Raw genomic sequence first — 26,610 nt, 5'->3', positions numbered from 1 at the left:
GTGCTGTCTCTCCATCCTCCATGTCGAAGAGCCCTGTTCACAGACTTCCTCCTTTTTTGATCGCTGGCATTTTTCTGGTATTTCTTTTATGGTGCCATTAAAACACCTCCCCGTTTAAGCGCTACCCATTTATCTACTCACAGCTGTTTTTGATCTGCTAGGAGGGCAGTGAGCTGAGCTGAGGGTCGGGTGCTCACCCTGACCCAGGCTTTGAACTGCCAACCTTTCGACTGGTAAGATTTATTGCAGCTGGTAGTTAACCTGCTGTGCTAAAGCCCAGCCTTCTTTGTTCCTTCTTTACACAACAAGAAGTAAAAGATGACATAGATGCACAGTAACTTTAGCTTGGTAGTGCTAAAGTCCCTCTTCCTGAACATCTGCCATGTAAACAGGTTACATTCTAGAGTCCAACTGGGACAGAATCTACACTGACCATTTGATGCAGTTTATACTAGCTTCAAATTGCTGTGACCGGACAACAGATGTCCACAAAAGCACACAAAAAGAAGTCCTTAATATACATCAGTACTTTTTGGTTTCTGTCATCACCATCTCGGCCTCAAACTGGTTCCAGGATTTCCTATGTAATTACCTTCACAATGAAACTGCTTTCTTCAATACCAGTTTGTAACTGCATTAAATTGTCAGTGTAGATGGCCCCTGAGTGTGCAAAGTCTTCCTCTCATTCCGTGACACTAGGTTCAAACTCGCCCTTTGCCCCCTATTAACAACTTATGTTCACCCTATTTCAAAAATTAAAATTATGTCAGTAGGAGCAAGGGTCTGCACTCCACTTTCAAGTCGGAACATAATTTATCACTAATTTCCTCTGCAATGTACATGGCCCCATCTACATTGCCATATAATCCAGTTTCTGAATCCTTATCTGCTTTGAAGTGGATTGCATCGCAGTGCAGACTCATATAATCCAGTTCAAAGCAAGTAATATGGATTCAGAAACTGGATTATATGGCAGTGTACATCCAGCTTGAATTGATCAAGCAGAGTTTGATCTGTGTTTTCAGAAGGTAATTCACGCCTGCTTTAACTTCAGCAGTAAAGATCCTAACCACGGTATTATTCATGTTATCGCATTTAAGGAGTGTAAATAATGTTCCCGCTTTTCCTCCAGGAAAAAAAATATGGTTATCCAATATTGGGCCTTGCTTGAGAAAAGGTATATGCTCCGTTTGGAAATGAATTTAGCCTAAATCCAACTGTGAATCCCAACTAAAGCAGAGCAATTGAATCAAGCAGTTGATATTTCACGCAACAATTCTAGCCGGGGTTGTTATTGATTTTAAGACATTAAGTTGGATTCACACACAATTTTAGGGTAAGCTCGTTGATGTCAATGAATTTAATTGTGACTCACCGGAGCCAGCCCTACCATTAGACCGTGGGGCGCATCTACATTGTAGACTAATGCAATGTGACACTTCTTTAAGTGCTATGGCTCAGTGCTATGGAGTTGTGGGTGCTGTAGTTTTGTAAGGCACCAGCAATATTTGCAGGGAAAGCTAAATACCTTGTAAAACCACAAGTCCCATGATTTCCTAGTATTGTGCCATGGCAGCCAAAGTCATATCAAACAGCATTAATTCTACAATTTAGATCAGGCATGGACAAACTTCGGCCCTCCAGGTGTTTTGGACTTCAACTCCCACAATTCCTAACAGCCTACCGGCTGTTAGGAATTACAGGTAGAAAGTTTGCCCATGCCTGTTGTAAATGCACCCAGAGTGTATGTAGCAGTCACTTCAGGTGGCAGATAATGAATGACACAGAATGTCACAGAGCTGTTTGAGGACAGAGGTGTATATAACCGTGCCACTAATCTGCCTGGTGCCCCTTAAATGAGCTGCCCTTAGGCAGAGTGAAAGGTGTTGATCCATTGCAAATGCTTAAGAAAGATTCAGCTGCTGCTCCATTAGATGTCATTAAATACCAAAGTCAAGATCATCCATGCCATAGCATTACCAATGTCCACGTTTCTGAAAGCCGGACATTGAAGAAGGTTTAGAGGAGGAAGATCAACTCATTTGAAATGTGCTGGAGCAGAGTCCTGCAGATATCATGGCCAAAAGGCAAATAAATACGTCCTAGGTAAAGGTAAAGGTTTCCCCCTGACATTGTCAAGTTCTGTCCGACTCTGGGGGTTTGTGCTCATCTCCATGTCTAAGCCGAAGAGCCGGCGTTGTCCGTAGACGCCTCCAAGTTCATGTGGCCAGCATGGTTGCATGAAGCGCCATTACCTTCCCACTGGAGCAGAACCTATCGATCTACTCACATTTGCATGTTTTTGAACTGCTAGGTTGGCAGAAGCTGGGGCTAACAGCAGGAGCTCACCCCACTCCCTGGATTTGAACCTCTGACGTTTTGGTCAGCAAATTCAGCAGCTCAGTGGTTTAATCTAAGTACTCCCTAGAAGCCATAATGACTAAAATAAGGCCTGTGTACTTTGGACAAATCGTGAGACAGTGTGACTCCATGGAAAAGATTATAAATGCTCAGTAAAGTGGAAGGCAGTAGGAAAAGAGGAAGATGGCATTACAGGTAGATTGACTCAGTTAAAGAAGCCATTGTCCTGAGTGTGCAGGACCTGAGCAGTGCCCTTAATAGCAGTGTGTCTTGGAGGTCTCTCATTCATAGGATTGCCATACATTGAAACCAACATGGCTGAATTCACAACATCAGGACTATCCTTAACCTCAGTCTTTTGGGCCATTTCTTTGACTCTCTTAAATCCCATTGGTTTCAGTGGGGCTGGACCTACACTGCCATATAAAATCCAGAATATCTGATTTGAACTGGATTATATGGCAGTGTGGATGCATATAATCCAGCTCAAAACAGACAATGTAGATCTATCTTCTTTGATAATTTGGATTATATGGCAGTGCAAACCCAGCTTGGGGTGGTATAATTAAATCTGGATTAAACCTATCCTTTCTGGCTGGGTGTGTTTAGGTAACGACAGTAATTGTTACTCTTTCATTTGAACCATTTGTCTGTTTCCTTCAAGAAGTAAATGATCAAGTCTTCTAGAACTCAACGTATTGTCAAAACAATGCCTGGCCCTATAATTAGGGAAAGTAAAATGCTAGCCTTAGGCAACAGATGCAGGCAGGCAGCAACAAAAGTGTTAGAAAAGTGAGCTGTGGGCCATAGTTTGACCCGCATTGCTTGACCAAGCCTGAGGGCTTCAAACATGGTGGAGATGGGGGTTGTTGTATGTTTTCCGGGCTAAAAGGCCATGTTCCAGAAGTATTCTCTCCTGACATTTCGCCCACATCTATGGCAGGCAACCTCTGAGGATGCCTGCCATAGATGTGGGCGAAACGTCAGGAGATAATACTTCTGGAACATGAGCATATAGCCTGGAAAACATACAACAATCCTGTGATCCCGGACATGAAAGCCTTCAACACATGGTGGAGATGGCTGTCCTATTGCCAGTGCTGAAGAAGTTTCAATGGCTGGTCAAGTTCACTTTCATCTATGGTGCAAGAGGAGGGCCATATTGTCCTTCAGCTCAGATGGCAAAGTAGTACTTCGGACCATGTCTAACCAACCTTCATCTGGTTAACCATGAGTAGATAAATAGTATGAACACACATCTAGCAAGAGACCTATCCAAAAGAACAGTCCATATCAAATTTAAAAGGAAACCACCTCTTGTGACATATTGGGTAGGAACAAAATAATGGGGCAGGTCTTTGGAAAGGAAGAAAGAAGATGAATATGTGCAAGAGAAATATTTGAACAAGGTGGGTTTCTAAAGTCTGGAAAAATACTCTCATAACAGAGCTTGAAAGCATTAGCATTTGTGCCAATATATTCAACGTTTTGTTTTTTAAAGAAGTGCATCTTTAATAAAGTACCTAAAGAAATGTACTATTCAGCCCAATAAAATAATTCTTGGTGCCTTGATTTTTAGGCCTGTTCCTGGGCTTGGAGGCGATGATCAGAAAATTGCAGTGAATAGACCGCATCCATTCATGATATTGTTATCATGATTTCTTATAGACGAGCAGATGAAAACTGGGATATAGCATATCTGTACCTCAAAAACTAGAGCTGATAAGGGAAACTGGTGCCATTTTTTGGAATCAGCAGGTCAAATATACCCAGAAATAGGACTACATTTGAGGCACCAAAATGTGTATTGGCCAGTGAACAGTGCATTCGTTTTAATGTCATCCTTCCACATTTGTTGGGTTTGGGGCACAGGACCCCTGCAAAAGTGGAAAAACTATGATTACTAATTCTGTGATTCCTACACAAAATTATCATTATGATTTAACTATTAATATAATGTAAAATCATGGCTGAAAGTATTAAGTTTAGGAGCAAACATTCTATATTTAACAACTAGTTTTCAAGCTCTGTTAATATCCCCCTAGCTTTCCTGATTCCTCCCTTTGTCATAACAAAGGCTTTAGAGAAAACACCAGTCATGTCAGAAGAATTTTGTGAATTGTTATTCTCCATGAAACGAGAACAAAGCAACGGCTATAAATTAAAAATAAAAAAGGCAGCTGGGAAACAGCGTCACAAAGGAGTAGGGGAGGTTTTTCTTTTACTTGAGCCAAAGCAGGAGAGTCTCAAAACATGAAAAATGAAAAGATAAAGCTTTGCATCTTGTTTCAGATACTGTTCAGGCAGGGTTTGAACTTTGAAGCGACAGGATCTCCTTGCCACATAGACTATGACCATAGAGATTAGGGTTTGCATCCCTGTTCAGCCACAGAAACCCACTGGGTGACCGTGGGCAAGTTACATTCTCTCAACCTCAGAAGAAGGCAATAGCAAACCTATTTCTGAACACATCTTGCCACGAAAAAGCTATGACAGTCTATCCCAGTAGTTCTCAACCTGTGGATCCCCAAATGTTTTGGCCTTCAACTCCCAGAAATCCTAACAGCTGGTAAACTGTCTGGGATTGCTGGGTGTTGTAGGCCAAAACACCTGGGGACCACAGGTTGGTCTAACCTTAGGGTCACTAGAAATTGGACATTATTTGAAGGCACCTAACAATAACAAGTTGGGATTTTGCTCTCTAGCAGAAGTATAGCCATCTATTCTGGAATATTGGCTTCTTTTTCTCACCAGGCTTAACCCACAGTGGCTTGAATCTCACTATCCACTGCTGCTCGATAACAAAATGACGACTCAGATGGGACTTGTTGGTTGTCCCATAGCCACAGCTGCCTGGTCCTAGAGCTCTGGGGTGACCCTTGCCAACAGACCCAGCCTTTAGCGTGCAAAGGGCACCTTTGCTGACCATACAGGCTGCTCTTTCTTGTGTTTGGGTCAACCTCTGGACTCTGGTACAAAGGAGCAACAGAAGCTGGGCTTCAGAAGAGAAGCCACGGCTCTATATATTATTCAACGGCCGGAAAATGGCCTTTGCTATATTTTGCTCTACTCAAAGGCCCATATTATACTTCCATTTGAGTTCTCTTTGCAAAACAGTGTTGGCAGTAGTTCTTAGCTAGATTTAATATTGTAAGATGTCTTTCTAAGCAGGAAGAAACTTCCTTATGGTACCACAGTCAGTCCCTAGATAGGAGGACAAAAATATATATTTAACAGTTAATCAGAGGAATTTCAGAAGCAGTATGATGTAAAACAGAGCAAAGGCACTTGTAGAATGTAGAAAAGGAACTCGTGGCACTCCAAATGTTTGACTGCATCAGTTTTAGTCTACATGACAATGGTAAGTGAAGATGAAACTCATATTACTGCATTATAGGGTCATAGTAGACTCATACAATGCATTGAACTGTATTATATGAGTCTAAACTACGTTACATATGATGCTGTTTCAAACTGATTATATGGCAGTGTAGAAGGGGCCATAGTCCCATCTGGAATGCCCAAGGTTCCTCATTCCTCTCATAACAATTATAAAACCAGTTTTGTACCACAGGGAACATCTCTTGAGAGTATGACAGTGGACGCTGTTTCAGTTGTGATGGCTTATTAAAACTGGATCATGGTGTCAATTATTCTACGAGGATATAATCGTATCTGATTCTTTGGCAGGTTTAGAAAAGATTCAATCCCCAGGACTCCTTTGGGGGAAATGACTTCAATCATGTTGGGGTTGCAGCAGCTTTAGCATTGTAAGGCAACATAAAAGTTTTTTTAGACAGGTATACTTATCCCTTGATGATAGAAGGTATCTAGTATAGACTACTGCGTATAAATGATCATGGATCAAATACCAGAAATCAAACTAGCCTAAGGTGTAAAACACAATTGAAGTCATTTCAGAATTCAGCAGCAAGTCATCAAGAAAAGTGAAATCGTACGGTACCAAAATTTGTTGGATTATAACTCCCAGAGATGGGATGAAAGCATTCACACATACTTAATCTATGAAACATGATGTGTTGCTTTTCATTTAAAATATTTCAAAGGGATTGTACCGCAACCAGTTTCTAGAGATGCAGGAACATTGTAGACTTAATGTAGTTTGACACCACTTTAATTGTGATGGCTCAATGCTATGGAATCATGGCAGTTGCAGTTTTAGATACTCTTTAGCCCACTTTCCCAAAGAGTGCTTGCACCATAACAAACTGCAAATCCCAAGAATCCTTAGCATGGAGCCATTGGTATCAAACTACATTATTTCTACAGTGCAAACACACTCTAGGGATCTGATAGGTGTGAGCAGTAAGCCTATCCCTCTGAAGCAATCCACAAATTGGATTAAACTTTTAGTAATTTAGAGGCTGAGAAAGCATAGAGCACAGAGGTATTAGGTAAGCCTTATGGGAACCCTTGCCCCAAGGTGGATTAGTTCACTTTGGGGATTTCCCTCCTGGCCCAGCAGGTCCTAGCCTGCATGGAATGGCCTTCCAACAAAACTGTAAGAACCAAATTACACAATAATTAGTTTTGTGATTCTTCCTACCAACAAGTTTTCTTTTATAGGAAAAGCTGCTGGAAACTGTTATTACGTGGAGGAGCTAGGTTATTTAATTCTTTCCTTGCTTGCTGTCTACTCACAATCACAGCTTCTTTTACCACTTGTGAAAGACAAAAGGCAGACTTGGAAAAAAAATACTTTTTTGGACTATGAGCATCCTTAGCTAATGAGTTCCACGAGCTTTTGTCCATAAAAGTAACTTTTCCAAGAATATGGTATAGCAGTGGTTCTCAACCTGGGGTCCCCAGATGTTTTTGGCCTTCAACTCCCAGAAATCCTAACAGCTGGTAATTTGGCTGGGATTTCTGGGAGTTGTAGACCAAAAATATCTGGGGACCCCAGGTTGAGACTCTCAGTAGAGGAACCCTTTATCATTTGAGGGTGAAATAATAGAAGGAAAAGCCTTGATAGTACAAGGGTGGGATTAAAACTATTGGGAAGAACAATCGTGGAAGCATCTGGTGCATTTTGACCCTAAAGGTCAAGGGTTACTGTCTCTTTCCTCTCCAGTTTTGTCCTCTCCAGCAGGGGGCGCTTCAGTGCTGTTGCTGCTCGAAAATGGTGGCAATTGTCCTGAAAGAGAAAGAGAAGAACGTTAATGGCCTGAAGTTGTTCGTTTCACATTGAATTATTATTTTTACATTACAGATGTTATTCTTCACTGGGTTTCTTCTCAAAGGCAACAATTAGAGCTTTCAGGAATGCTTGTCCTGTTGTGAGAAAGGCTTTGAAAACCATGCAGTTGTTGAAGACGATTAACCATTCATCTACATTAAATTTGCATGAGGTTGTTTTTGTGCAGAAAGCAGCATTTTTTGCATTGAAAATAGTATTTCAACATACATATTAATCCTGGATAGAAAATGCTGTTTTTGGCGCAAAACAATTTATGCAAATTTTGCACAGAATAAGACCCAAACTGTGAAAATTCTACTCAGTCCAGGAGTTTTTCCCATCAGTTTCTATACAGCAAAAACACATTTTTGACCATATAAAAATATTTTTGAATATTCTTTCCATTCCTATTTTACATATCTCCAACTTATCCCGGAATACGTATGTGGCCAAGCAACATCAAAATGTGAACAGATGGCAAAAGGTATTAATAAGGGAGAATACACAGGTGATGCCATCAAGAACTGGGAAGCCCTGGCCTTTGAGCGCTCTAACTGGAGGTCAGCTGTGACCAACAGTGTTGTGGAATTTGAAGATATCCTCAAGATGCAAGCAGTGCTGTGGAAAACCGATGTCCTCACTGCGGAAGAGCATGGGGGTCAAGAATAGGGCTCCACAGTCACCTATGCATCCACCGCCATGACACTGTACTTGGAAGGCCATCATACTTGGACAACAAGGGATTACCTAAGTAAAGTAAGTAACACAAGCTAGAAAATAATGCAACTTGGTTTTCCCTGACTCTACCGAGAAGGGCCGGTATCTAGCCTTCTCTTTCCTCTCCCAATTGATGAGTTAATTAAGTAGCAAATTAAGTAAGATGCGAGAGAAGCTGGGATATTTTTTAAATGACTGAAATGATAGACGATTAATTGAGACCATCTCTGACAATTGGTTGAGTTGAAGGGTAGGTTTTTCCAATGGTGGAATATGAGAAATATTCATAATATTTTCATTTGCAGACTGAGAAAACTCAGGACTGGGTAGTGATATTTTTATCCAACTTTACCTAAAGTGTTTCTGGATAAAATAATGTCAAAACTGGAGGCTCAAGTCCAAAATACATATTATTTCTGGATCTCTGGTGGAGCCAGATTGTCTTCTCTCCAGAATACAGGACTAGGAAGAAGTAGAATTTGGAGTCCAAGCTCTGCCTCTCCCTGGGATTAGACATGGGAAGAAGGGAAGCAGTACTTACTGAAATAAGGCTCCTGATAATTCATCTACGATGCTCCCTGTAGAGTAAATAAATAGAACAATTCAGATGCTTATTATTTCTAAGGAATTTGCTCTCTGCTTGTTCTGCACTGAAGTTTTCTCACTAAAACAAAGTTTCTGACACTCCTTTGATCTGACTTTGCTAATTCAATCCCCTCTACAGGTTGGGAAAGGCTGATGGGGGAATTTAGAGAATGAAGTCACAGAATCACAGATTTTTCAAACTGGAAAAAGGCATAAAGGACATCTTGTCCAAACCCCTGCCATACAGATATACACAAGTACAGCACTCTCAAATATGCCCACCCGCCTTTGTTTAAAAATCTCCAAAGACTGGGACTCTGTAGACTCTGTCTCATTCACATCAAGGCGATCTATTTCACTGTCAAACAGCTCCTACAACAAAATATTCATTCTAAGTTTAGAAAAAAATATTTTCCTGTATTTTTAATCCACTGGTTCATGTTCAACTTCGTGAAGCAGCAGAAAACAAGCTCACTCTATCTTCTACATGACATCTCTTCAGATATTTAAAGACCGCTATTATGTAATGCCTCTATGTTTTTTAAGCTAAACATATACAATTCCCTAAGTCATTCCTTTTTTGTGATATAATTTTATTGTGTTTTATGAAAATAGCATACACACATGCATATACATACATTCATTTCTCCCCTTCCCCCCCCTTCCCCACCCATTAGCCACCACCAGCCATGACTTCCGAAACCACTCAGTATAGAATTAGTATCCAATAAAAGCCTATCCTTATCATTGCACTAATAGATTTCCCAGGGGCTATTTCAAAGTCTATTTTTGTCTTCTTTTTAAAGTACCCGAATGCAAGTCTCCATTTTCTAACAAAACCTTATATATATACTCTACTAGTTTTCTACTCTAGTCTTTAATGAGTTGTTCTTTTTTCCCCTTCCAAGATTTTGCTATTGTAATTCTCTCTGCCACAGAACTATATTGGCAAATTTCTGCATCTTCCTTACCAATTCTCTCATGAAACAAACCCAATAGACACATTTCTGGTTTTTTTCTTAACCTTTTTAGTAATAATTCTATTAGTTTCTTTAGTCATCTTTTCTGAATTTTTTTGACCATCCTACAAGTCCACCAAGCATGGAAAAAGGTTCCTTTCTACTTTTTGCATATCTTTTTCTGGATACACTGCAGCTCATCATTATCTGTCTTAAACTGTGGTACCAAGAACTGAAAATACCAAGCACTGAAGATATCTCCTTCTTTTGATAAATACAGAATTGCTTTCTTTGGGATTTTTCTCCTATCTTTCCACAATCCTCTTCAGGCGATTAAGACGCATTTTCCAGCATTTCTGATTAAAACTAGGACATGTCTCCAAGTAACACCAGAGTGTGATCAGGATGGCAAAAGAGGTTGTAGCAGTTTGGTTTTGCCTGAATCTACAGGGAACACCAAAATCCTACCTTTTTCTCTCTTCTTCCCTCTGCTGGACCTAATTGAATGGAAACTATTTTTGCATTTGTGAATTCAGATTCCCTTCTCCTAGCACAGTGTTTCCCAACCTTTTTTTTGACTAGCGACCACTTGACCAGGGATCACTTTCCAATATTAGTACTAAAAGGGTTATGAATCAGTTTTTGGTCAACTTTAGATTCGGTTTGGTTATTTGAGATGCCGATTCAGAAATTGCATTAGATAGACCACAAAGCTCTAGTTTCTGATACAGAACATATACCATACAGTAGTCGCCATCTGCTTGCCCATAGAAAACCATATTTCATAATCTAGAGCTGATGTGGTCTATCCAAAGCAATTTTCTGAATCAGCACTCTAAATAACCCCAGGAACAGGCATAAAAACAAAGTCACCAAAGCCCCCCTCCTTCCAGGTGCCATATGGAATGGCTCCGTTCAAAAGGAGGGAGCAGGAGGAGAAGCAGCAGTCAGGAGGCTTGTTGTCACAACTTTCATGGGTAATCAGCCTCTCCCCTACTGACATCCCTGTTGCCTTAGCATTATAAGAGAGTTTTGTGAGGCCAGTTGCTCTCTTTGCAACAGTGTAGTAATGGTGAGACCATATTTTAGTTCTGGGGACCACTGGTGATCCAAGGACCACAGCCTGGGAACTACTGCCCCTAGCAGCTAAGGCTTAGCCAATTAATCCTGGTCTGAAACTCAGTCCCCTAAACCAAGGATGGGCAACTGTGACACTGGAAATTATGTTGGACTGCAGCTCCCATTGTCAAAATAGCTAAATGCATGGGATATTGGGACACTAGTCCCATGAATATCTGAAAGCCATCTGCCTCAAGCCACAAAGGGGTTAATCTACTCACCTGGTGTACAGGCTGTCTCACAAACAGGGCAAATGTAACAGAAATGACAGTACTGCAAGAAGAGAAACAAAGCGATGGGGTTTAAAGTAAATGTCAAGACATTGCTCTGGTTAATAAGATTTAAAAAAAACCAGACAATCAAGTTTTTGTAGGGGAAAGGAAGGAAACTTGCAAGACCAACCTGACAGCTTGCACAGTGTTCACTGGTATCTCCTTCTTTACAGGGACATTTGTCACACTCATCACAATGCTGGAAAGAAAAGGAGAAACAGGGAAATGACAATATCCTAGCAGTGACGAATGTGCATGTCTTTATGTGCCTTCATGCTGCTCTTGACAACCCCATGAATTTCATAGCATTTTATTAGGCAAAGAATACATAGAGGTGTTTGCCAGTTCCTTCCTCTGAAATAAACCCTACAGCACTCGATATTCATTGGCGTTCTCCCATTCAAGTACTAACCATAACTGAGTCTACCCACTCTTATAGATCAGACAGGATATGGTGCCTTAGGGTATTTAGGCATTAGTAGGGAATAGAGATTTTTTTTTCATCCAAATGTATGCCACAACAAAATCATATTGAATTATAGGAACACCCGAAGCCTTCTTAATTCTTATATTGAGTCTGGTCATTGATTCATGCAGCTCAACCCAGTCTTCTTCAACCTGGTGTCTCCAGATGTATTGGACTAGAACTCATCAATTCCAGGCAGCAAAATCATTCATCATGAAGTTATGGTCCATAACATTTGGAAGATACCAGGTTGGGTAGGGCTTAGTCTACACTAACTGGTATTTCTTACAGAAAGCCATCACTGCCCAATGGTGATGCAAAGGATTGAAATTTTAGACCATCCTCATCCAAAGCATATGCTTGCTATTGAATTATGGACTTTCTAAGATACAATGTGGGCCCTGGACACACAACACTGGAACTATTCTTTTCTCCACCATCTTATAAATATTCAGAAACTATTCAATATTCCCCTGAAAATTTGTAGTGCAACTCATTCTGTTCTATGGTTGTCAGGCTGTAACCTAGAAATTCTCCCCGCCCCTTTCAAAATTCAGTATTGCCAGATCATAAATTGAAAAGCAAAGTGGCTATTATTCTCCTGCCCATTTCCATTGCCTTTCATTTGTTCTGCTTTTTCTATACTGGCTGCAGAATTTTTTAAAACATGGCTGTAGATCTTCAAACATTATTGGCAGGCCATGGACAGTAGTCTTAGGCAGACTTGCCATTACTGGGGAATTAAGGGGGGGGGGAACTATAATCATGTATAAGTTGCTCTTCTGTGCTGTGATGTGGAAGACTCCCAGAAACTGGAATTTTCTTGGGGAGGAGGATGTCATGGCAGGATTAAACATCACAACTGTCAGAAAAGATAGGCAAGAATTTTAATGTCTTTCTCCAACAAGAACTTTCTTCCAAGATGTTGTAGGTCCCCAGATGGGTTGGACTACAAATCCCAGTCCACGATTATATGGACTTGCTGAAGTTTGTGAAACTTAAAATTCAACAACATCTGAGGACCCAAGATTGGAGATTACTCCTTCAAACTCCACCCAGAAAAAGTGAAAACCACTGCTACCAAATAACTGGACTATATAATTACATGATAATTATGGGCATCCAGGAGGTTGCAAACTCCTCTTTCAGCCATTAACGTAACAGGTTCAAGAGGAATCTCTACCCTATAATGTGGCAACTTTTACTGCAGAAAAGGGTGCAGCATGGTTTACCTACCACTTCACCACCAGCCTTGTCTTCCAGATGCAACATGGTGTGTGGTCAAGATGGCAAGCATTAGTAAAAAGGATGGACAGATAAGCCTGAGCAGCTGCAACTATTTCTTTTTGCCCCGGGCCCAAAGGGAAAGGATAAACCCTACTACTTCCTTCCTCACATTGAGAAGGAATACAAGCTGTTTCGCGGTCATAACCCAGTTTGCAGTTACTTAAGTAAATAAAGGACAAAAAGGAAGGTGGGATAAGGAAACGAAATGAGGACATTTTAAAAGCAGGGGTTGTTTCGTGTCAGGAGCGACTTGAGAAACTGCAAGTCGCTTTTGGTGTGAGAAAATTGGCCGTCTGCAAGGATGTTGCCTAGGAGATGCCCGGATGTTTTGATGTTTTACCATCCTTGTCCCGCATGGGGCTGGAGCTGATAGAAGGAGCTCATCCGCGCTCTCCCCGGGTTGGATTCAAACTGCCAACCTTGAGGTCAGCAACCCAACCTTCAAGACCTCCAACCTTCAAGTCATCGGTCCTGCCAGCAGAAGGGTTTAATCCACTGCACCACTGGGGGCTCCTTAAAAGCAGTTGAAAATGTGGGATGGCAGAGGAATATTTGGACAGTCCCTGGTAAACTGGGACAGCTGGAGGGTATGTTCTCTGTGTCCCATTAATCTGGGCATGTTTTTGAGCATGTGGGAAAGGGATGTTTCTGCTGTGGAACTCCAGTAATGGAACAAAGAGCAAATCTCACAATGTTTTTGCATTCATTTAAGAACAACACCATGGCATCCGAATGAGACTGCTGCTTGCATGTTTTACCCAGTGAGAAAGTGTAATCTCATCATAATCATTTGTTTGGATTAGATATCCCAGAATCCTTCAACTAAATGACCATTAGCCATAGTGGTTGAGGGATTGTAAAAGTTATAATCTGAAAAAGAAACTTTTCCAAGCTCTACTCAGTAAGCACAATTGATCCAACCCAATGTATTTCTATCTATGCTGTTTTTATATAAACATCGAAACATTGGGATATTTGATCATAGATAACTCCCATAGATATTTTGACCATGATAGATTATATAAACTGGGATGGAAAGGAAATTAATATAATGGTGAAGAGGAACACAGGGGAGACTTGAAGTTAGAGAGCCCCAAGAATAGCAGGACATAATCATCAAGGACATAATCACAAATGAAGACAGAATGAGAGGCAGGTGGAGAGGCTCACACTTTATGCTTCAGAATCCATATAAAAAGAGGCTAGTAGTTTCTGTCATCAAAAGTGATGAGAAGAAGAAAACTCTGCATTGTTCTGGAGAGGGCAGCAGGAATAAATAATGGTGCAGATCATTATATTCTTGAGATTTGGCAAACCTGTTGTGAAACATGCAGGAAGAGACCCAGTACTGAGCAGGTATGCATGCATTTGCACATTACCTTGCAAAAGGTACAGTAGTGGCAAACAGACCCTGCCTCATATTCCTCATCGTCATCATCGTCATCGTCGTCATCGTCATCATCATCGTCATCATCGTCATCATCATCTTCAATGGAAGATAAAAACAGACACAGTGATCCAGTTATATCTTGGTGGAAAAGAAAGGAGATCAAGAGGGCCACTGGGTTCCTAGTAGGGTTGGTGCTTGAAAGGAAGGTACTGGGATTCCTGAGTTTTCTGAAAACAGTAAGGAAAAGTACAGTCTCGATGCTTGTATCCATGGAGGATACATTCTCAGGATCCATGAAACCATGGATAATGGTGAACCTTATTGAAATGAAGCATTTCGACCCAAGAATATCCTCTAGAGTCACAATGGAAAATGTAGAAAATGCATAAAGTGGATATTGTTGTTGGACCCGAATAAATGAAATCATGAATAATATTGGTCCCAGATATATGGGCCTGAAGGACATTAGCAACTGCATTTTAGAGCCAGGATTCTTTAATTGTGTGGAACTGAAGCCACTGGAAATCATAGTTTATGCCCCTCCCTCCGGAAACATCCAATTGGAAAGAGCACTGGAAGGTGGAATGGATAGTTTGGTTTCTGGCTTGACTTGGCTCATAAGTCCTACTAACAAAAACAAATATGGAGCCATCACATCCCCCATCCCAACCACTTAATTTTTCTCACCTTCTTCATGATGTTTCTTGGCCTTTTCATGTTTGTGATGCTTTTCTTTGTGACCTTTATGCTTATCTTCTTTCTTAGAAGCATCTTCATCAGACTTTTCTTCATTATCACCAGGGTGATGGTGGTGGTGGTGGTGATGGTGGTGTTCTTTGTCATCGTCGTCATCATCATCATCATTGTCATCATCATCGTCGTCATCGTCATCATCCTCTTCTTTATTGTGGTGATGATGGCCACCATGGTGATGATGGCCATGAGGTTCGTCATCATCGTCATCATCATCATCATCATCGTCATCATTGTCATCGTCATGGTGATGATGGTGATGCCGGCTATGCTCTTTGTCATCACTGTCATCGTCATCATCATCATCGTCATCATTTTCATGGTGGTGATCACCATGATGATGGTGTTGGTGATGATTGCCATGATGCTTATGGTGATGGTGGTCATCCTCGTCGTCGTCATCATCATCATCATTCTCATCGTCGTCGTCATCATCATCATGATGGTGGTGGTGCTTGCCGTGATGTTCATGATGGTGGTGATGATGTTCATCTTCATTGTCATCATCGTCGTCATCATCGTCATCGTCATCATCATCATGGTGCTGATGATGATGTTCACCGTGATGCTCATGATGATGGTGGTGATGTTCATCTTCATCATCATCATCATCATCATCGTCCCCATCATCATGATGGTGATGGCTGCTGTGATGTTCATGATGATGATGATGATGTGCACTGTGGCCAGTGTCATCGCTGTCATCACCATGATGATCTTTGTGGGAATGATGGCTTTCTTGGTGATGCCCGGCTTCATGATGGTGATCGTCATCGTCGTCGTCGTCGTCGTCGTCATCATCATCATCATTACTGTACTGATTGTGATGCCCATGGTAGTCATGTTCCTTGTGAAGATGGTGTTCATCCTCATGGCTTTGGTGCTCTGCTTTGCCATGGTCATGATGGTGATGTTCGTGTTCCTGTCCCTCTACTTTAGGGAGCTGGAACGAACAGAGGAGGGCCAAAAGAAGGGCCAGCATCCAGACCTTCCGGGAAGCCATATGTGCAGCTTCCACCCAGATGTTTGGTAGAGGTCCCAATAGAGGCAACTTGGAAATGCACAAAAGGAGGAAGTCTCAATAGAGGAGACTATGAAAGGCAGACAAGGAGAACTAAGGGGATAGAGACACACAGTTCCCAGCTTGGGTTTTCTGTGAGCGACGGCTACAGCTGGGTTAGATTATCTTTTCAGACCACAGCCAATGACTGTCTGACCCAGCCTCCAAGACAGATGAGAAAACCAAGCCATGGGCCCTACCATGCCCTTATATGAGGTGACCGGGATGGAGGGGGTGGGGAAGCAGAGAGAAGGAGCTAAGCTGTTTGCCACACTGCCACGCTATTATTAGCTCTTAGGAGCAACTGCACTTCACTCACTCTCAGCATTGGGGATGTCAGCAGGGCTTCAGAGGAGGGAGAAACCTGAGTCAGGACCCCTAGGTTCTCTAGGAGGCTGTCTGGTTTAGCTTGTTTGCGAAAGTAGAAGCTCGGGATCCAAGTTTATTTAGTATTTGGAGGTTAGAGAAAGTAGCCTGTGCTTCTTGATCAGAGTAATATGCAGTGACTGTAGAATTCACGTGTGCTATACTGTTAAGTCATGCAGCAAACAGGTTTAGTAGAAAGAGGGGTAAAATGACACAAATTGCCTATTAAACTAAAAACAAAATGATCATCTGTTAGTTGTAACTGCTTTGTTCTGTTTCTTTGCTCACTCTAAATACTAGCAAGCCATGCATGCACTGAAATAAATAATGATAGTTATCTTACCAAGGTCTATTTTTATGTTTCACAAGAAACGCAAAACATTTGGCGAAAATGAAGAAGTGAATGTGCCCTTGATGAAAAATATAACCTCTGTGGATTCATGGATAAAATAATAAGAAGTATAAGAAAAGGATTGGGAGAGCTAGGATGGTATAGCAATATTTGGATTCCGGTCAGAACTGTGCCATGCGAAGATATTGAGCAAGTGTCTTGCTCAGCATGATCTACCTCAAAGGGCTGTTGTGAAAATAAAATGGGAAACAGGAGCACAATTACACTTCTTTGAGCTCCTCAAAGTTAAGATAGGTCTGATAATACAATGGTATAGAAAAGAATCACAAAGGTTTTCAGAGAAACGAGCACTTAAAAGCTAGGGTGATGCACCAGAGTATTTCAAAAAAGAAAGTGTGTAAGCTGTAGAGAGCACAATTTAAAACAGTGTCAGGAATGTGCTGATGGATCCCAGTAGCTGAAACCGAATCCATGGAGTTGATCGAGATCTATAAATACTAATGCAGTAGAAGCCTAAATGTTTCCTGCTAACGTCCTGTTTTCTTCTACATAGCAGTGCAGAGCTAGAGCTTGGACATTTTAGTTTCTTGCACTACAAGTCCCAAACTTCCTCACCTGGGCTGATTTGCTAATGTTGTGCACTGAAGCACTGTGAAAAACACTAATTTTGAAAAGTGTAATAAGGAAACAGTAAAATCAATAACTTAATCTATTAAAAATAATTCATTAAAAACCAGGTTCCATAGTGTAGACATCATTATGCGGTGAACCACAAGAAGATATATATATATATACACACACACACACACACACACACACACACACACACACAGAGTAGAGTCTCACTTATCCAACATAAACGGGCCGGCAGAATGTTGGATAAGCGAATATGTTGGATAATAAGGAGGCATTAAGGAAAAGCCTATTAAACATCAAATTAGGTTATGATTTTACAAATGAAGCACCAAAACATCATGTTAGACAACAGATTTGGCAGAAAAAGTAGTTCAATACGCAGTAATGCTATGTAGTAATTACTTTATTTATGAATTTAGCACCAAAATATCACGATATATTGAAAACATTGACTACAAAAATGCGTTGGATAATCCAGAATGTTGGATAAGTGAGACTCTACTGTACATATATATAAGCATAAAATGTCACACCTTCATCAGACATGATGTTCAAAAGAGATGGAATGGGAAAGCATATGACAGAGAAACTTTATCATACTTGTTATAAAATATAATGGCAGAAGGCAGGTCCTCAAACACCCACATCATCAAGGATGATGTTTCAATTTCACCCAGAATAAATCCTGAGCAGAAATCCTTGGATCTAGTTTAATTTTTTGAGTGGGTAGGAAGATGTTTCTCAGAAAGGAGCCAGGGAAAGGCAGCAGAATCAAGCTCAATGGTGTGTTCTTTTAAAAAGGTTTTACACCTTTTTGAAAGTACACACTATTGAACTTGATTCCCAAGCAGGGAAATAGTTGAACCCATCAGTTGCAGTAACAGAACACAGAACTTTGCAAAACAACGATAACAGGATGTAACCTGCGACCACATCAGACAGGGTAAAAATCGGCGGCATATATCAATTCCTCTTCAGTTTTGCAACAGAGCCGTCCGACTCCCATCCCACAATGTACGTCTACTTCCATGGGGCTCCATTTCAAAACTGAAAAGGAACCGGCGTGTGCTGCCACTGCGGCAACACGAGACACTCCCGATTTGCATTGGGATTAACAGGGGGAAGCTGGGCAGTGGATGTTTCCCCTCGTGGGATGAAGTCTGGGGTAAGTTGAGAGATGCGGGGTGTGGGACAACGGGTTCTCCAACACACCCTTGGGCACCGCCGGATTTGCTACAATCTGTAGCGATTCCAGTGGCACATATGATGAGGTCCTTAGTTACACTTCCATTATTGACTATATATCTGTGTAAATTTATATACAGTATATAAAGAAACGGAGCCCCCAATGGTGCAGTGGGTTAAACCACTGAGCTGTTGAACTTGCTGACCAAAAGGTTGGTGGTTCGAATCCGTGGAGCGGAGTGAGCTCCTGCTATTAGCCCCAGCTTCTGCCAACTTAGCAGTTTGAAAAAATGCAAATGTGAGTAGATCAATAGGTACCACTTCTGTGGGAAGGTAACGGTGCTCCATGCAGTCATGCTGCCCACATGACCTAGGAGATGTCTACGGACAACGCCAGCTCTTCGGCTTAGAAATGGAGATGAGCACCAACCCCTGACTAGACTTAATGTCAAGGGAAACCTCTACCTTTACGATATAAAGAAACGACTTTTGATATTTACATACTTCTAGAAGATTTCACTGTGAGTCTTTTTCAAGAAGATGTTGCTGTTAATTTTTAACGTGATCTCCTAGTGATTGAGGGGCTCAAAAACGACCACTTAATTGACAAAAAATACTCCCATTGGTTTTGAAGGTACTTCAAGACTCCATATCTGTAATCAGACAGAGGAAGTTGGGACACGGAGAAAAAGAAAACTAGAATAACACGTTTCTTTACTAATAAAATAGCTTAGAATGTGGGGCTGCAACATTTAGGTCAGTTTGCCGGAAAGATTATTAAAACCCTTTTGGTTGTCTAAAAATAGCTCCATTTAACAAGAAGATGTTATTTCTAAATATTCCTAATTATCTTTGGTCAAGAACTTAGACAAATTGTAGTTGGCTGGGTTTTTTTTTTCTTGTAGAAAGGGTTGATCTTCCTACCCACAGGACGGTTTGCCCCTTCTGATACAACATTGCCATTTTCCTTTGCAGAAATATTATTTTTATCTACATAGACATTTATTTAATTAACAAACTAAGCATTATCACTCCCCCCAGCTGGCCAAGACCTAGGACGCACCTACACTGTAGAATTAATGCAGCTAGACACCACTTTAACTGCCATGGCTCAATGAAAATGAATATTGGAAATTGCAGTTTAGTGAAGGACCAGTACTCTTTGACAGAGAAGGCTAAAGACCTTGTAAAACTACAGCTCCCAGTATTCTATAGCATAGAGCCATGACCATTAAAGTGGTGTCAAACTGCATTCATTCTACAGCAGTGGTTCTTAACCTGGGGTCCCCAGATGTTTTTGGCCTTCACCTTCCAGAAATCCTAACAGCTGGTAAACTGGCTGTGATTTCTGGAAGTTGTAGGCCAAAAACATCTGGGGACCACTGTTCATGTTAGCGAAAAATTGGACCCCCCCCCCCCAAATGAAGTTGACATGAATTCCAAAGTCAAATATGAAATTTATTTTATTTTACACTAGCTTGGGGACCCTGCAGTGCTTGGATTGTTTGCTTTGGGCATTGTTTGTTTTGGGATGTTGGCTGGGTTCAGAGCTGTCTGGATAAGGGTGAACTACAACTCCCAGATTCCCAGGGCAATCACCCCCAAACTGCCAGTATTCACAGTTGGCCATGTTGGGTCTGTTTACCAAGTTTAGTCCCGATTCATCATTGGCTCTGTTCAGGGTTCTCTAGATAAGGGTGAACAACAACTCCCAGATCCAAGGTCAATCACTCCCAAACAGTTGGCCATATTTGGTCCAGATCTACTTCTCCCTGATTGTAACTGACACTACTTGCACTTTCTTTGGCCCAGTTCTTTTTTGGAGCCAACCCAGGATTTTATCATAGTATATTTATTATTAATGTATGTAACCTCATTTGTTTTATGACTTGTTTTATCGTTGATTGACTTGATTTATTTTTGTGTTTTTATATTATCTGTTGCCTGGGCTTGGCCCCATGTAAGCCGCCCTGAGTCCCTTCGGGGAGATGGGGCGGGGTATAAAAATAAAATTATTATATTATTATCTGGCACTGTGTGCTAAGTTTAGTCCAGATCTGATGTCAGCTGGGTTCAGTGCTTTCTGGATGCAGTTGAACTATAACTTCCAAAATCAAGGTCAATTCCCACAAACCCCTACAGAATGTTCAGTTGGTCATGGGGCCAAGTTTGGTCCCAGTTCATTGTCAGTGGGGGTCATAGTTTCTCTGGATGTAGGTGAACTATAACTCCAAAATCAAAGACCATTCCCACTAACCCCTGCAGTATGTTCAGTTGGTCATGGGGCCAAGTTTGGTCCCAGTATCTTGTTGGTGGGGGTCACAGTATCAGTAAAGGTATTGCAAGTCCCATTATCTGTGGCAAGTTTGGTCCAGATCCATTGTTGGTTGTTTAAGAGTGCTCACTGGATGTAGGTCAAGTACAACTTGTAAATCATGGTGAATTCTCCCCAAATCTCTTATTCAGTTGCTGATCAATTCCTCTGTTTGCTGTATGCTATAGGAAAGGGTAGGAAAGGGTTAAAGTACAGGCAGTGGGCGGTGTCATGCAAATTAAGGAACCCTGGGATGTCCATTGTAGAGGAAAAACAGAACATCTAGGATGAAATTGTCCCCGCATGAAAGTCTTCACTTGGGTCAGGGGCAGAATGGTGTTGGTGGAGAACACTGGCAGGATTTGGGCTGCATGTTCAGATGCTCACTATAACCTACATGTCAGTAGAGGGAGGGCCATTGGTGTCTCCTGATCAGTGGGAATTATAGTTGTTCGTGGAGGTGGGAGGTTCTCTGTGTAAGTGGACACCCCCTTCACATACACATATACACGTTTTTCACTTTTATTATGTGTATAGATAGATTTTTTAGAGTTGTGCAATTCCAAAAGAGTAGTATTCCTCCTCCTTGTTTTATTTCCAATAACCCTGCCAGGAGGGGCAGGCAAACAACAAATTCCAAAAGAGATTAACTCATTTTACATCAACAGATTGCCTCAGGGGAGCTAGACAGGAAACGTGTAACCACTGGCCCTAGGCTGAAACCTTTCCTATGTCTATAATAAAAGCACTTCAATAAAAGGAGTTTGCCCACAGTTTCAAAGCTACACACCTATCATTCTTAAGAATAGCTTATGAAACTCAAACAGTCCCCTTCATAATGCTTTGTGATCTCAACATATTTATTAATAAATGTAACTGGATGTGATGAAGCTGAGTAACCGTATCTGCATTCATACAGTCCAGTACATATCTCCTGGGAAATTAAAATAATATGATGTACCTACATATGTTTTGGCTTCCCACCTACTGAGAGACTGGGGCCATCAGAACAGAACAATGCCAACATGTGAAGATAATGCCATCATGTAAAATAGTTTTCCAGATTCCCAAGGGGATCTGGAGATATTAGCTGCCAGACATCAGTGTACAAATTAACTCAGTATACCTTTTATTGAACTGTTTCTATTTACATAAAACTCATTGTGTTCTCTGAAGTTCACCTTTTGTGTATACCGGGGCTGGGCAATTAATTTCATCATAGACTGCTTTCTATATTGCCCCACTGCATTCCAAAGATCCATGCATCATTCTCAGGGTGGACCTTCCAATACACTCAGACTTCAAATCCATGAATGACAGCTGTTTATTTTTCTCACCACAGAGGAAACCCCAATCACTAGTGACAACAGGAGGAATCCCCAGCAAACAAATGCCTGGACCCTAGCCAGGGTGGCTTTTTAGCTAATCAGGGGAAAATTGACAGCATTTTGAATGGCTGTCAAAGTAAATAAAATGTTCTGTACTCTGCTGCATGCTTTCTGGTGGATCTTTTGAGAGTGCAGACTCTGTATCTGACATCCTTTCGGGCCTGAAAGTAATAAACCTCTATTCCTGTTGTCTTCAAATCCGGGATGTGTATTGATTTGGCTATTGGTGTAGCGGAGTATGCCAGGCACCCAACCTCAACCCATGGTCTTAGCAAATAGCTGAAATCTGACCTCAGATGCATTCTTAATGAATAGCGCATGCTAGTCTCCTTTAACTGCTCAGAGGTTTTGGACTTCAAACACTTACGAAACCCAGCCTGATCTACTATTGTATTTACTCAATCTAATGCTCACCTTTTTGGGCTAAAATACTTCACCAAATTAGGGTGCACATTAGATTCATGTCACACAGTCAAGTTAGTGTTGAGCCAAAGTCAAACTGGAAGCTGCTTCAGGAGCATCTGGAGCTCCTCTTTGAGAGATCTCATCTTTCATTTCATGGTTTAAGGCTCAATGCTATGTAATGCTGGGACTTGTAGTTTGGTGGGGCATCAGCCTTCTTTGGCAGAGAAGGTTCAAGACCTTGTCAAACTACAGCGCAATGCAATTAAAGTGGATTCATTCTACAATGTAGATGCATCTCAAGGTTTTTGCTTTCCATTGCTAGAAACTTTGGGATTCTAAGACTTTTGTGTTTTACAAAAGGAATTCTACACGTGTTCAGTGTGACTTCTGAATGCATTTAACACTATTCTGCCAAAAAAAACCTTCCTGAAGCTTCCAGACCAGATGCTGACCAATTCTGTTTTTGAAAAAGGAATCTTGGCTATGTTTCAAAGCATTGGAACCCAAGAGACAGTTCATTAAATGACTTACAATTTTTGTAAAGATGTGGGTGTAATGAATTAGAGATAATAAGAAGGATACTAACTACTGCGGAAAGAAATGCCTTTTTTCAATGCAAAAGTGTTAGATGCTCAAATTCAGAGAGGAGCTCTATTAGCTGTTCAAATAAATCTAAAGCTGAATCTACTCATCTAGCTCTAGAAACAAGTAGAATGGATCTGTCCCATTTCAGATTTCAGATAGAGAATATTTTTATAACACTTGCCTACATTACACAAATAACCACCCGAGTCGCATGTGCCATTGAATCTAATATGCGCTTCTATTTTCGAAACTCTGTAAGCAAAACAAGTGCATTCGCTGGCAAATGTAATGTGCAGCAGCAAAAAGTGTACACTCTTTGTCATTTGGCCAAAAAAGATGTCCATTACAGTCACTGCATGTTTAGAATTCCTTTTGTAAAACACAAAAGTCTTAGAATCCCAAAGTTTCTAGCAATGGAAAGCAAAATGTAGCTCTCAAGAGCAGAAAGTGATTTTCCTTTCACTGGTAAATGAGTCCTCACTTTTGGGATATTTCTGTCCACATGGAAATGTTTGCTCAAAATTTATCACACATTCCATTTTACAGGAGTTGATTTTCTAGTTGACAGGCTATCTGAGTATCTTGTACCTTGGTGGTAAGTATCCTCTATTTGTCACTCCAAATCTGTTTTGAGGCTGAAGAATCTCATGAAGAGAGAGCCGAAAAGGACCTTGAAGCTGTCCATCAGCAGTTAGACTCAATGCAGTGGAGCAAACCAGTATAGAGGTCACCTGTATCACATATCTCCAGTATTGGACAGAAACCAGTTCATCCATTTCTAACCAAGGTAAAGGTTTATATGAGAATGCCAAAAATGATTCACAGTTATAAAGCTAGAGGGATAGGACTAAAGGGGCAAAAATATAAAAGAAATGTCACAAATGACTAAACTACTAGCTCTGATCTTCAAAGCTAAGGAAGAAAAACCCTGTTCTACAAGCCTTTCAAGAGGCTCTGAGAAGAGAGCCAAGCAGTTAATCCCCATGCAAATACCAGATCTAGCAGCTGACAAATTGTGCCCAGACAACATGTAGTTCAGTTAAATGTATTGGACATGGAATAACTCCCCGACTCACACACCCATGCACACACAAATATGCCATAAACAGATCAAAACACACAAGAAACCATAAAGAGATAAGGAGACAGGACTAGAAAACTCATCAGTTAGGAAAATAATCACAGAATACCAGCTAAGCAGACACCTGCCAGACAAGGCACAAAGTCAAGATTGTTTCTACTGGTGCTCAAAGAAATATCTGGACTGTACATATCCAAACCTTGCCCAGTGAAATGCAAGCAAATGTTTCAAGTAATAATTATTTCAGAAATAAGTAATAATTATTTCAGCAAGCCCACAAACATAAGGCATCTCCGGAGAGCATATTTTTGTGATATCAACAGATATACACTACCTTGAGAGACTGGAAATATACAATACCTTTAAGAGAAACTGGAAAATCCCAAGGGCCTGTGCTATTAGATCTGGTAACACAAATTATTTATGTTGTTGTAATGTGCCTTTGAGTTGGCTTTGACTCACAGTGACCCCACCCTAAGAATTTCTTGACAACATTTATCTCAAGGAAATTTATCACTGTCTTGCTCAAAGGGTGAGAGAGTGTGACTTGTGCAAGGTCACCCAATGGGTCTTTATGGCTGGGTGCAGATTTGAACTCTAGCATCCCAAAGTTGTGCTTATATGAAAACATGTTATGTTTGAAACTTTGCCCATTCGAGTGCCTTGATTCCATCTCTATGTTGAATTTTGTTTTACATATGTGATACTTTATAGTATAGTATCACAAATGCAATACTTGGTGGCCACTCAATTCCAGGGATTTTTGGATGAAACCAGTTATCTTGATCCGTCGCAGTCTGGCTTTAGGCCTGGCTACGGAACAGAGACAGCTTTGGTCGCCTTGGTGGATAACCTCCGCAGAGAGCTAGACGGGGGAGTGTATCCGTGTTGCTTCTCTTGGATCTCTCAGCGGCTTTCGATACCATCAACCATGGTATCCTTCTGGGGCGGCTCTCTGGGATGGGTCTTGGGGGCACTGCACTGCAGTGACTCTGCTAATTCCTGAAGGGCTGGACCCAGATGGTGGTGCTGGGGGATGCCTGCTCGGACCCCTGGCCACTGGCCTATGGTGTCCCATAAGGCTGTATTCTATCCCCCATGCTTTTCAACATTTACATGAAACTGCTGGGTAAGGTCATCCAGAGTTTTGGAGTTCAATGCCATCTGTATACTCGTTTCCATCCCAATCCAAGGAAGCTCCCTGAGTCCCGAACCAGTGCCAGACAGCTGTGACAGGCTGGATAAGGGCTAACAAACTGAAGCTTAATCCAGACATGACAGAGGTCATCCTGGTCAGTCGTAAGGCCGATTGGGATATAGGGTGGCAACTTGTACTCAAAGGAATTAAGACTCCCCCGAAGGACACAAGTTTGCAGTCTGGGGGTTCTCCTGGACTCAGTGCTGACACTTGAAGCTCAGGTGCCGGTGGTGGCCGGGAAGGCTGAAATCACATAACAATTAACTCTCTCACAACCTGATCTACATGACAAGGCGGTGGTTAGAGAGACATATATACTGCCTTATGGTCACCGGAGGAAAAGAAGGATCTAAATCTGGAGGGATAGAACTATAACTAATAAATATGCATATTACCCCAAAAATAATTTGTTTTGTTTCACCCCCAAAAAAGGTTTATGAGCCCTTTTTTAAAAGCCATTTTTTCAGACTTCTTCGGTCTTTCAAACTAGTAGATAGTAGTTTAATCTGTCTCCAAGACATTCCAACACCTTTTGGGAGAATTCGCAAAAGAATCCTACTTTGGAAAGCAAGGTAACTCTTCCTTTAGTGTACAAGTTCATGATACACACACGCACATACACACACTGTGGGGCAGTTCTCCCTAACACACTATTATGTACAATGGAGGAGAAAGTGTATCAAAGTGCCACGTATTTAATGCAACTGTAGAGTGAAATACAACTTAGCCTATTTATCACTATTTCTTATTGTTTATTCAAAGCAGGGTGCACACATTGGAATACAAGGCCCTGTGAGAAGGAAAGATGGGATGACTTGGCTTAAAAGGACTGTTGGAGTGATTTTTGTGTGTGTGGGTAATTCCCACACCACTGCCACCCAAACAATTAAATGTCTTCCCATAAATAACTGATCCAAATTTATTGTACATGAAC

General features: G+C 41.2%; 1 protein-coding gene across 1 annotated transcript; it reads right to left on the bottom strand.

Annotated features, from left to right (window-relative positions):
• Positions 1-7,385: 7,385 nt before the first annotated feature.
• Positions 7,386-16,283, bottom strand: hrc (histidine rich calcium binding protein). Its single transcript, XM_008113585.3, has 6 exons — positions 15,041-16,283; positions 14,343-14,449; positions 11,341-11,409; positions 11,160-11,211; positions 8,817-8,853; positions 7,386-7,516 (listed from the first exon to the last, which is right to left on the bottom strand). Exons 1-6 carry the CDS (start codon positions 16,107-16,109, stop codon positions 7,480-7,482), a joined length of 1,371 nt encoding a protein of 456 aa, XP_008111792.2. The 5' UTR covers positions 16,110-16,283; the 3' UTR covers positions 7,386-7,479.
• Between the last annotated feature and the right edge of the window lie 10,327 nt (positions 16,284-26,610).

Source organism: Anolis carolinensis, chromosome 6 (genome assembly GCF_035594765.1).
Source record: "Anolis carolinensis isolate JA03-04 chromosome 6, rAnoCar3.1.pri, whole genome shotgun sequence".
NCBI classification, from domain to species: Eukaryota; Metazoa; Chordata; class Lepidosauria; order Squamata; family Dactyloidae; genus Anolis; species Anolis carolinensis.
This window is presented reverse-complemented; position numbering and strand designations above follow the sequence as displayed.

What these genes read in the sequence shown, in the direction of transcription:
- hrc (XM_008113585.3), bottom strand. Translation starts at nt 16,109, where the DNA reads ATGGCTTCCCGGAAGGTCTGGATGCTGGCCCTTCTTTTGGCCCTCCTC. An exon ending in CAAGAAACATCATGAAGAAG is followed by an intron (nt 14,450 to 15,040) that starts GTGAGAAAAATT and finishes CTTCCATTGAAG; the next exon opens with ATGATGATGACGATGATGAC. An exon ending in AACACTGTGCAAGCTGTCAG is followed by an intron (nt 11,212 to 11,340) that starts GTTGGTCTTGCA and finishes CTCTTCTTGCAG; the next exon opens with TACTGTCATTTCTGTTACAT.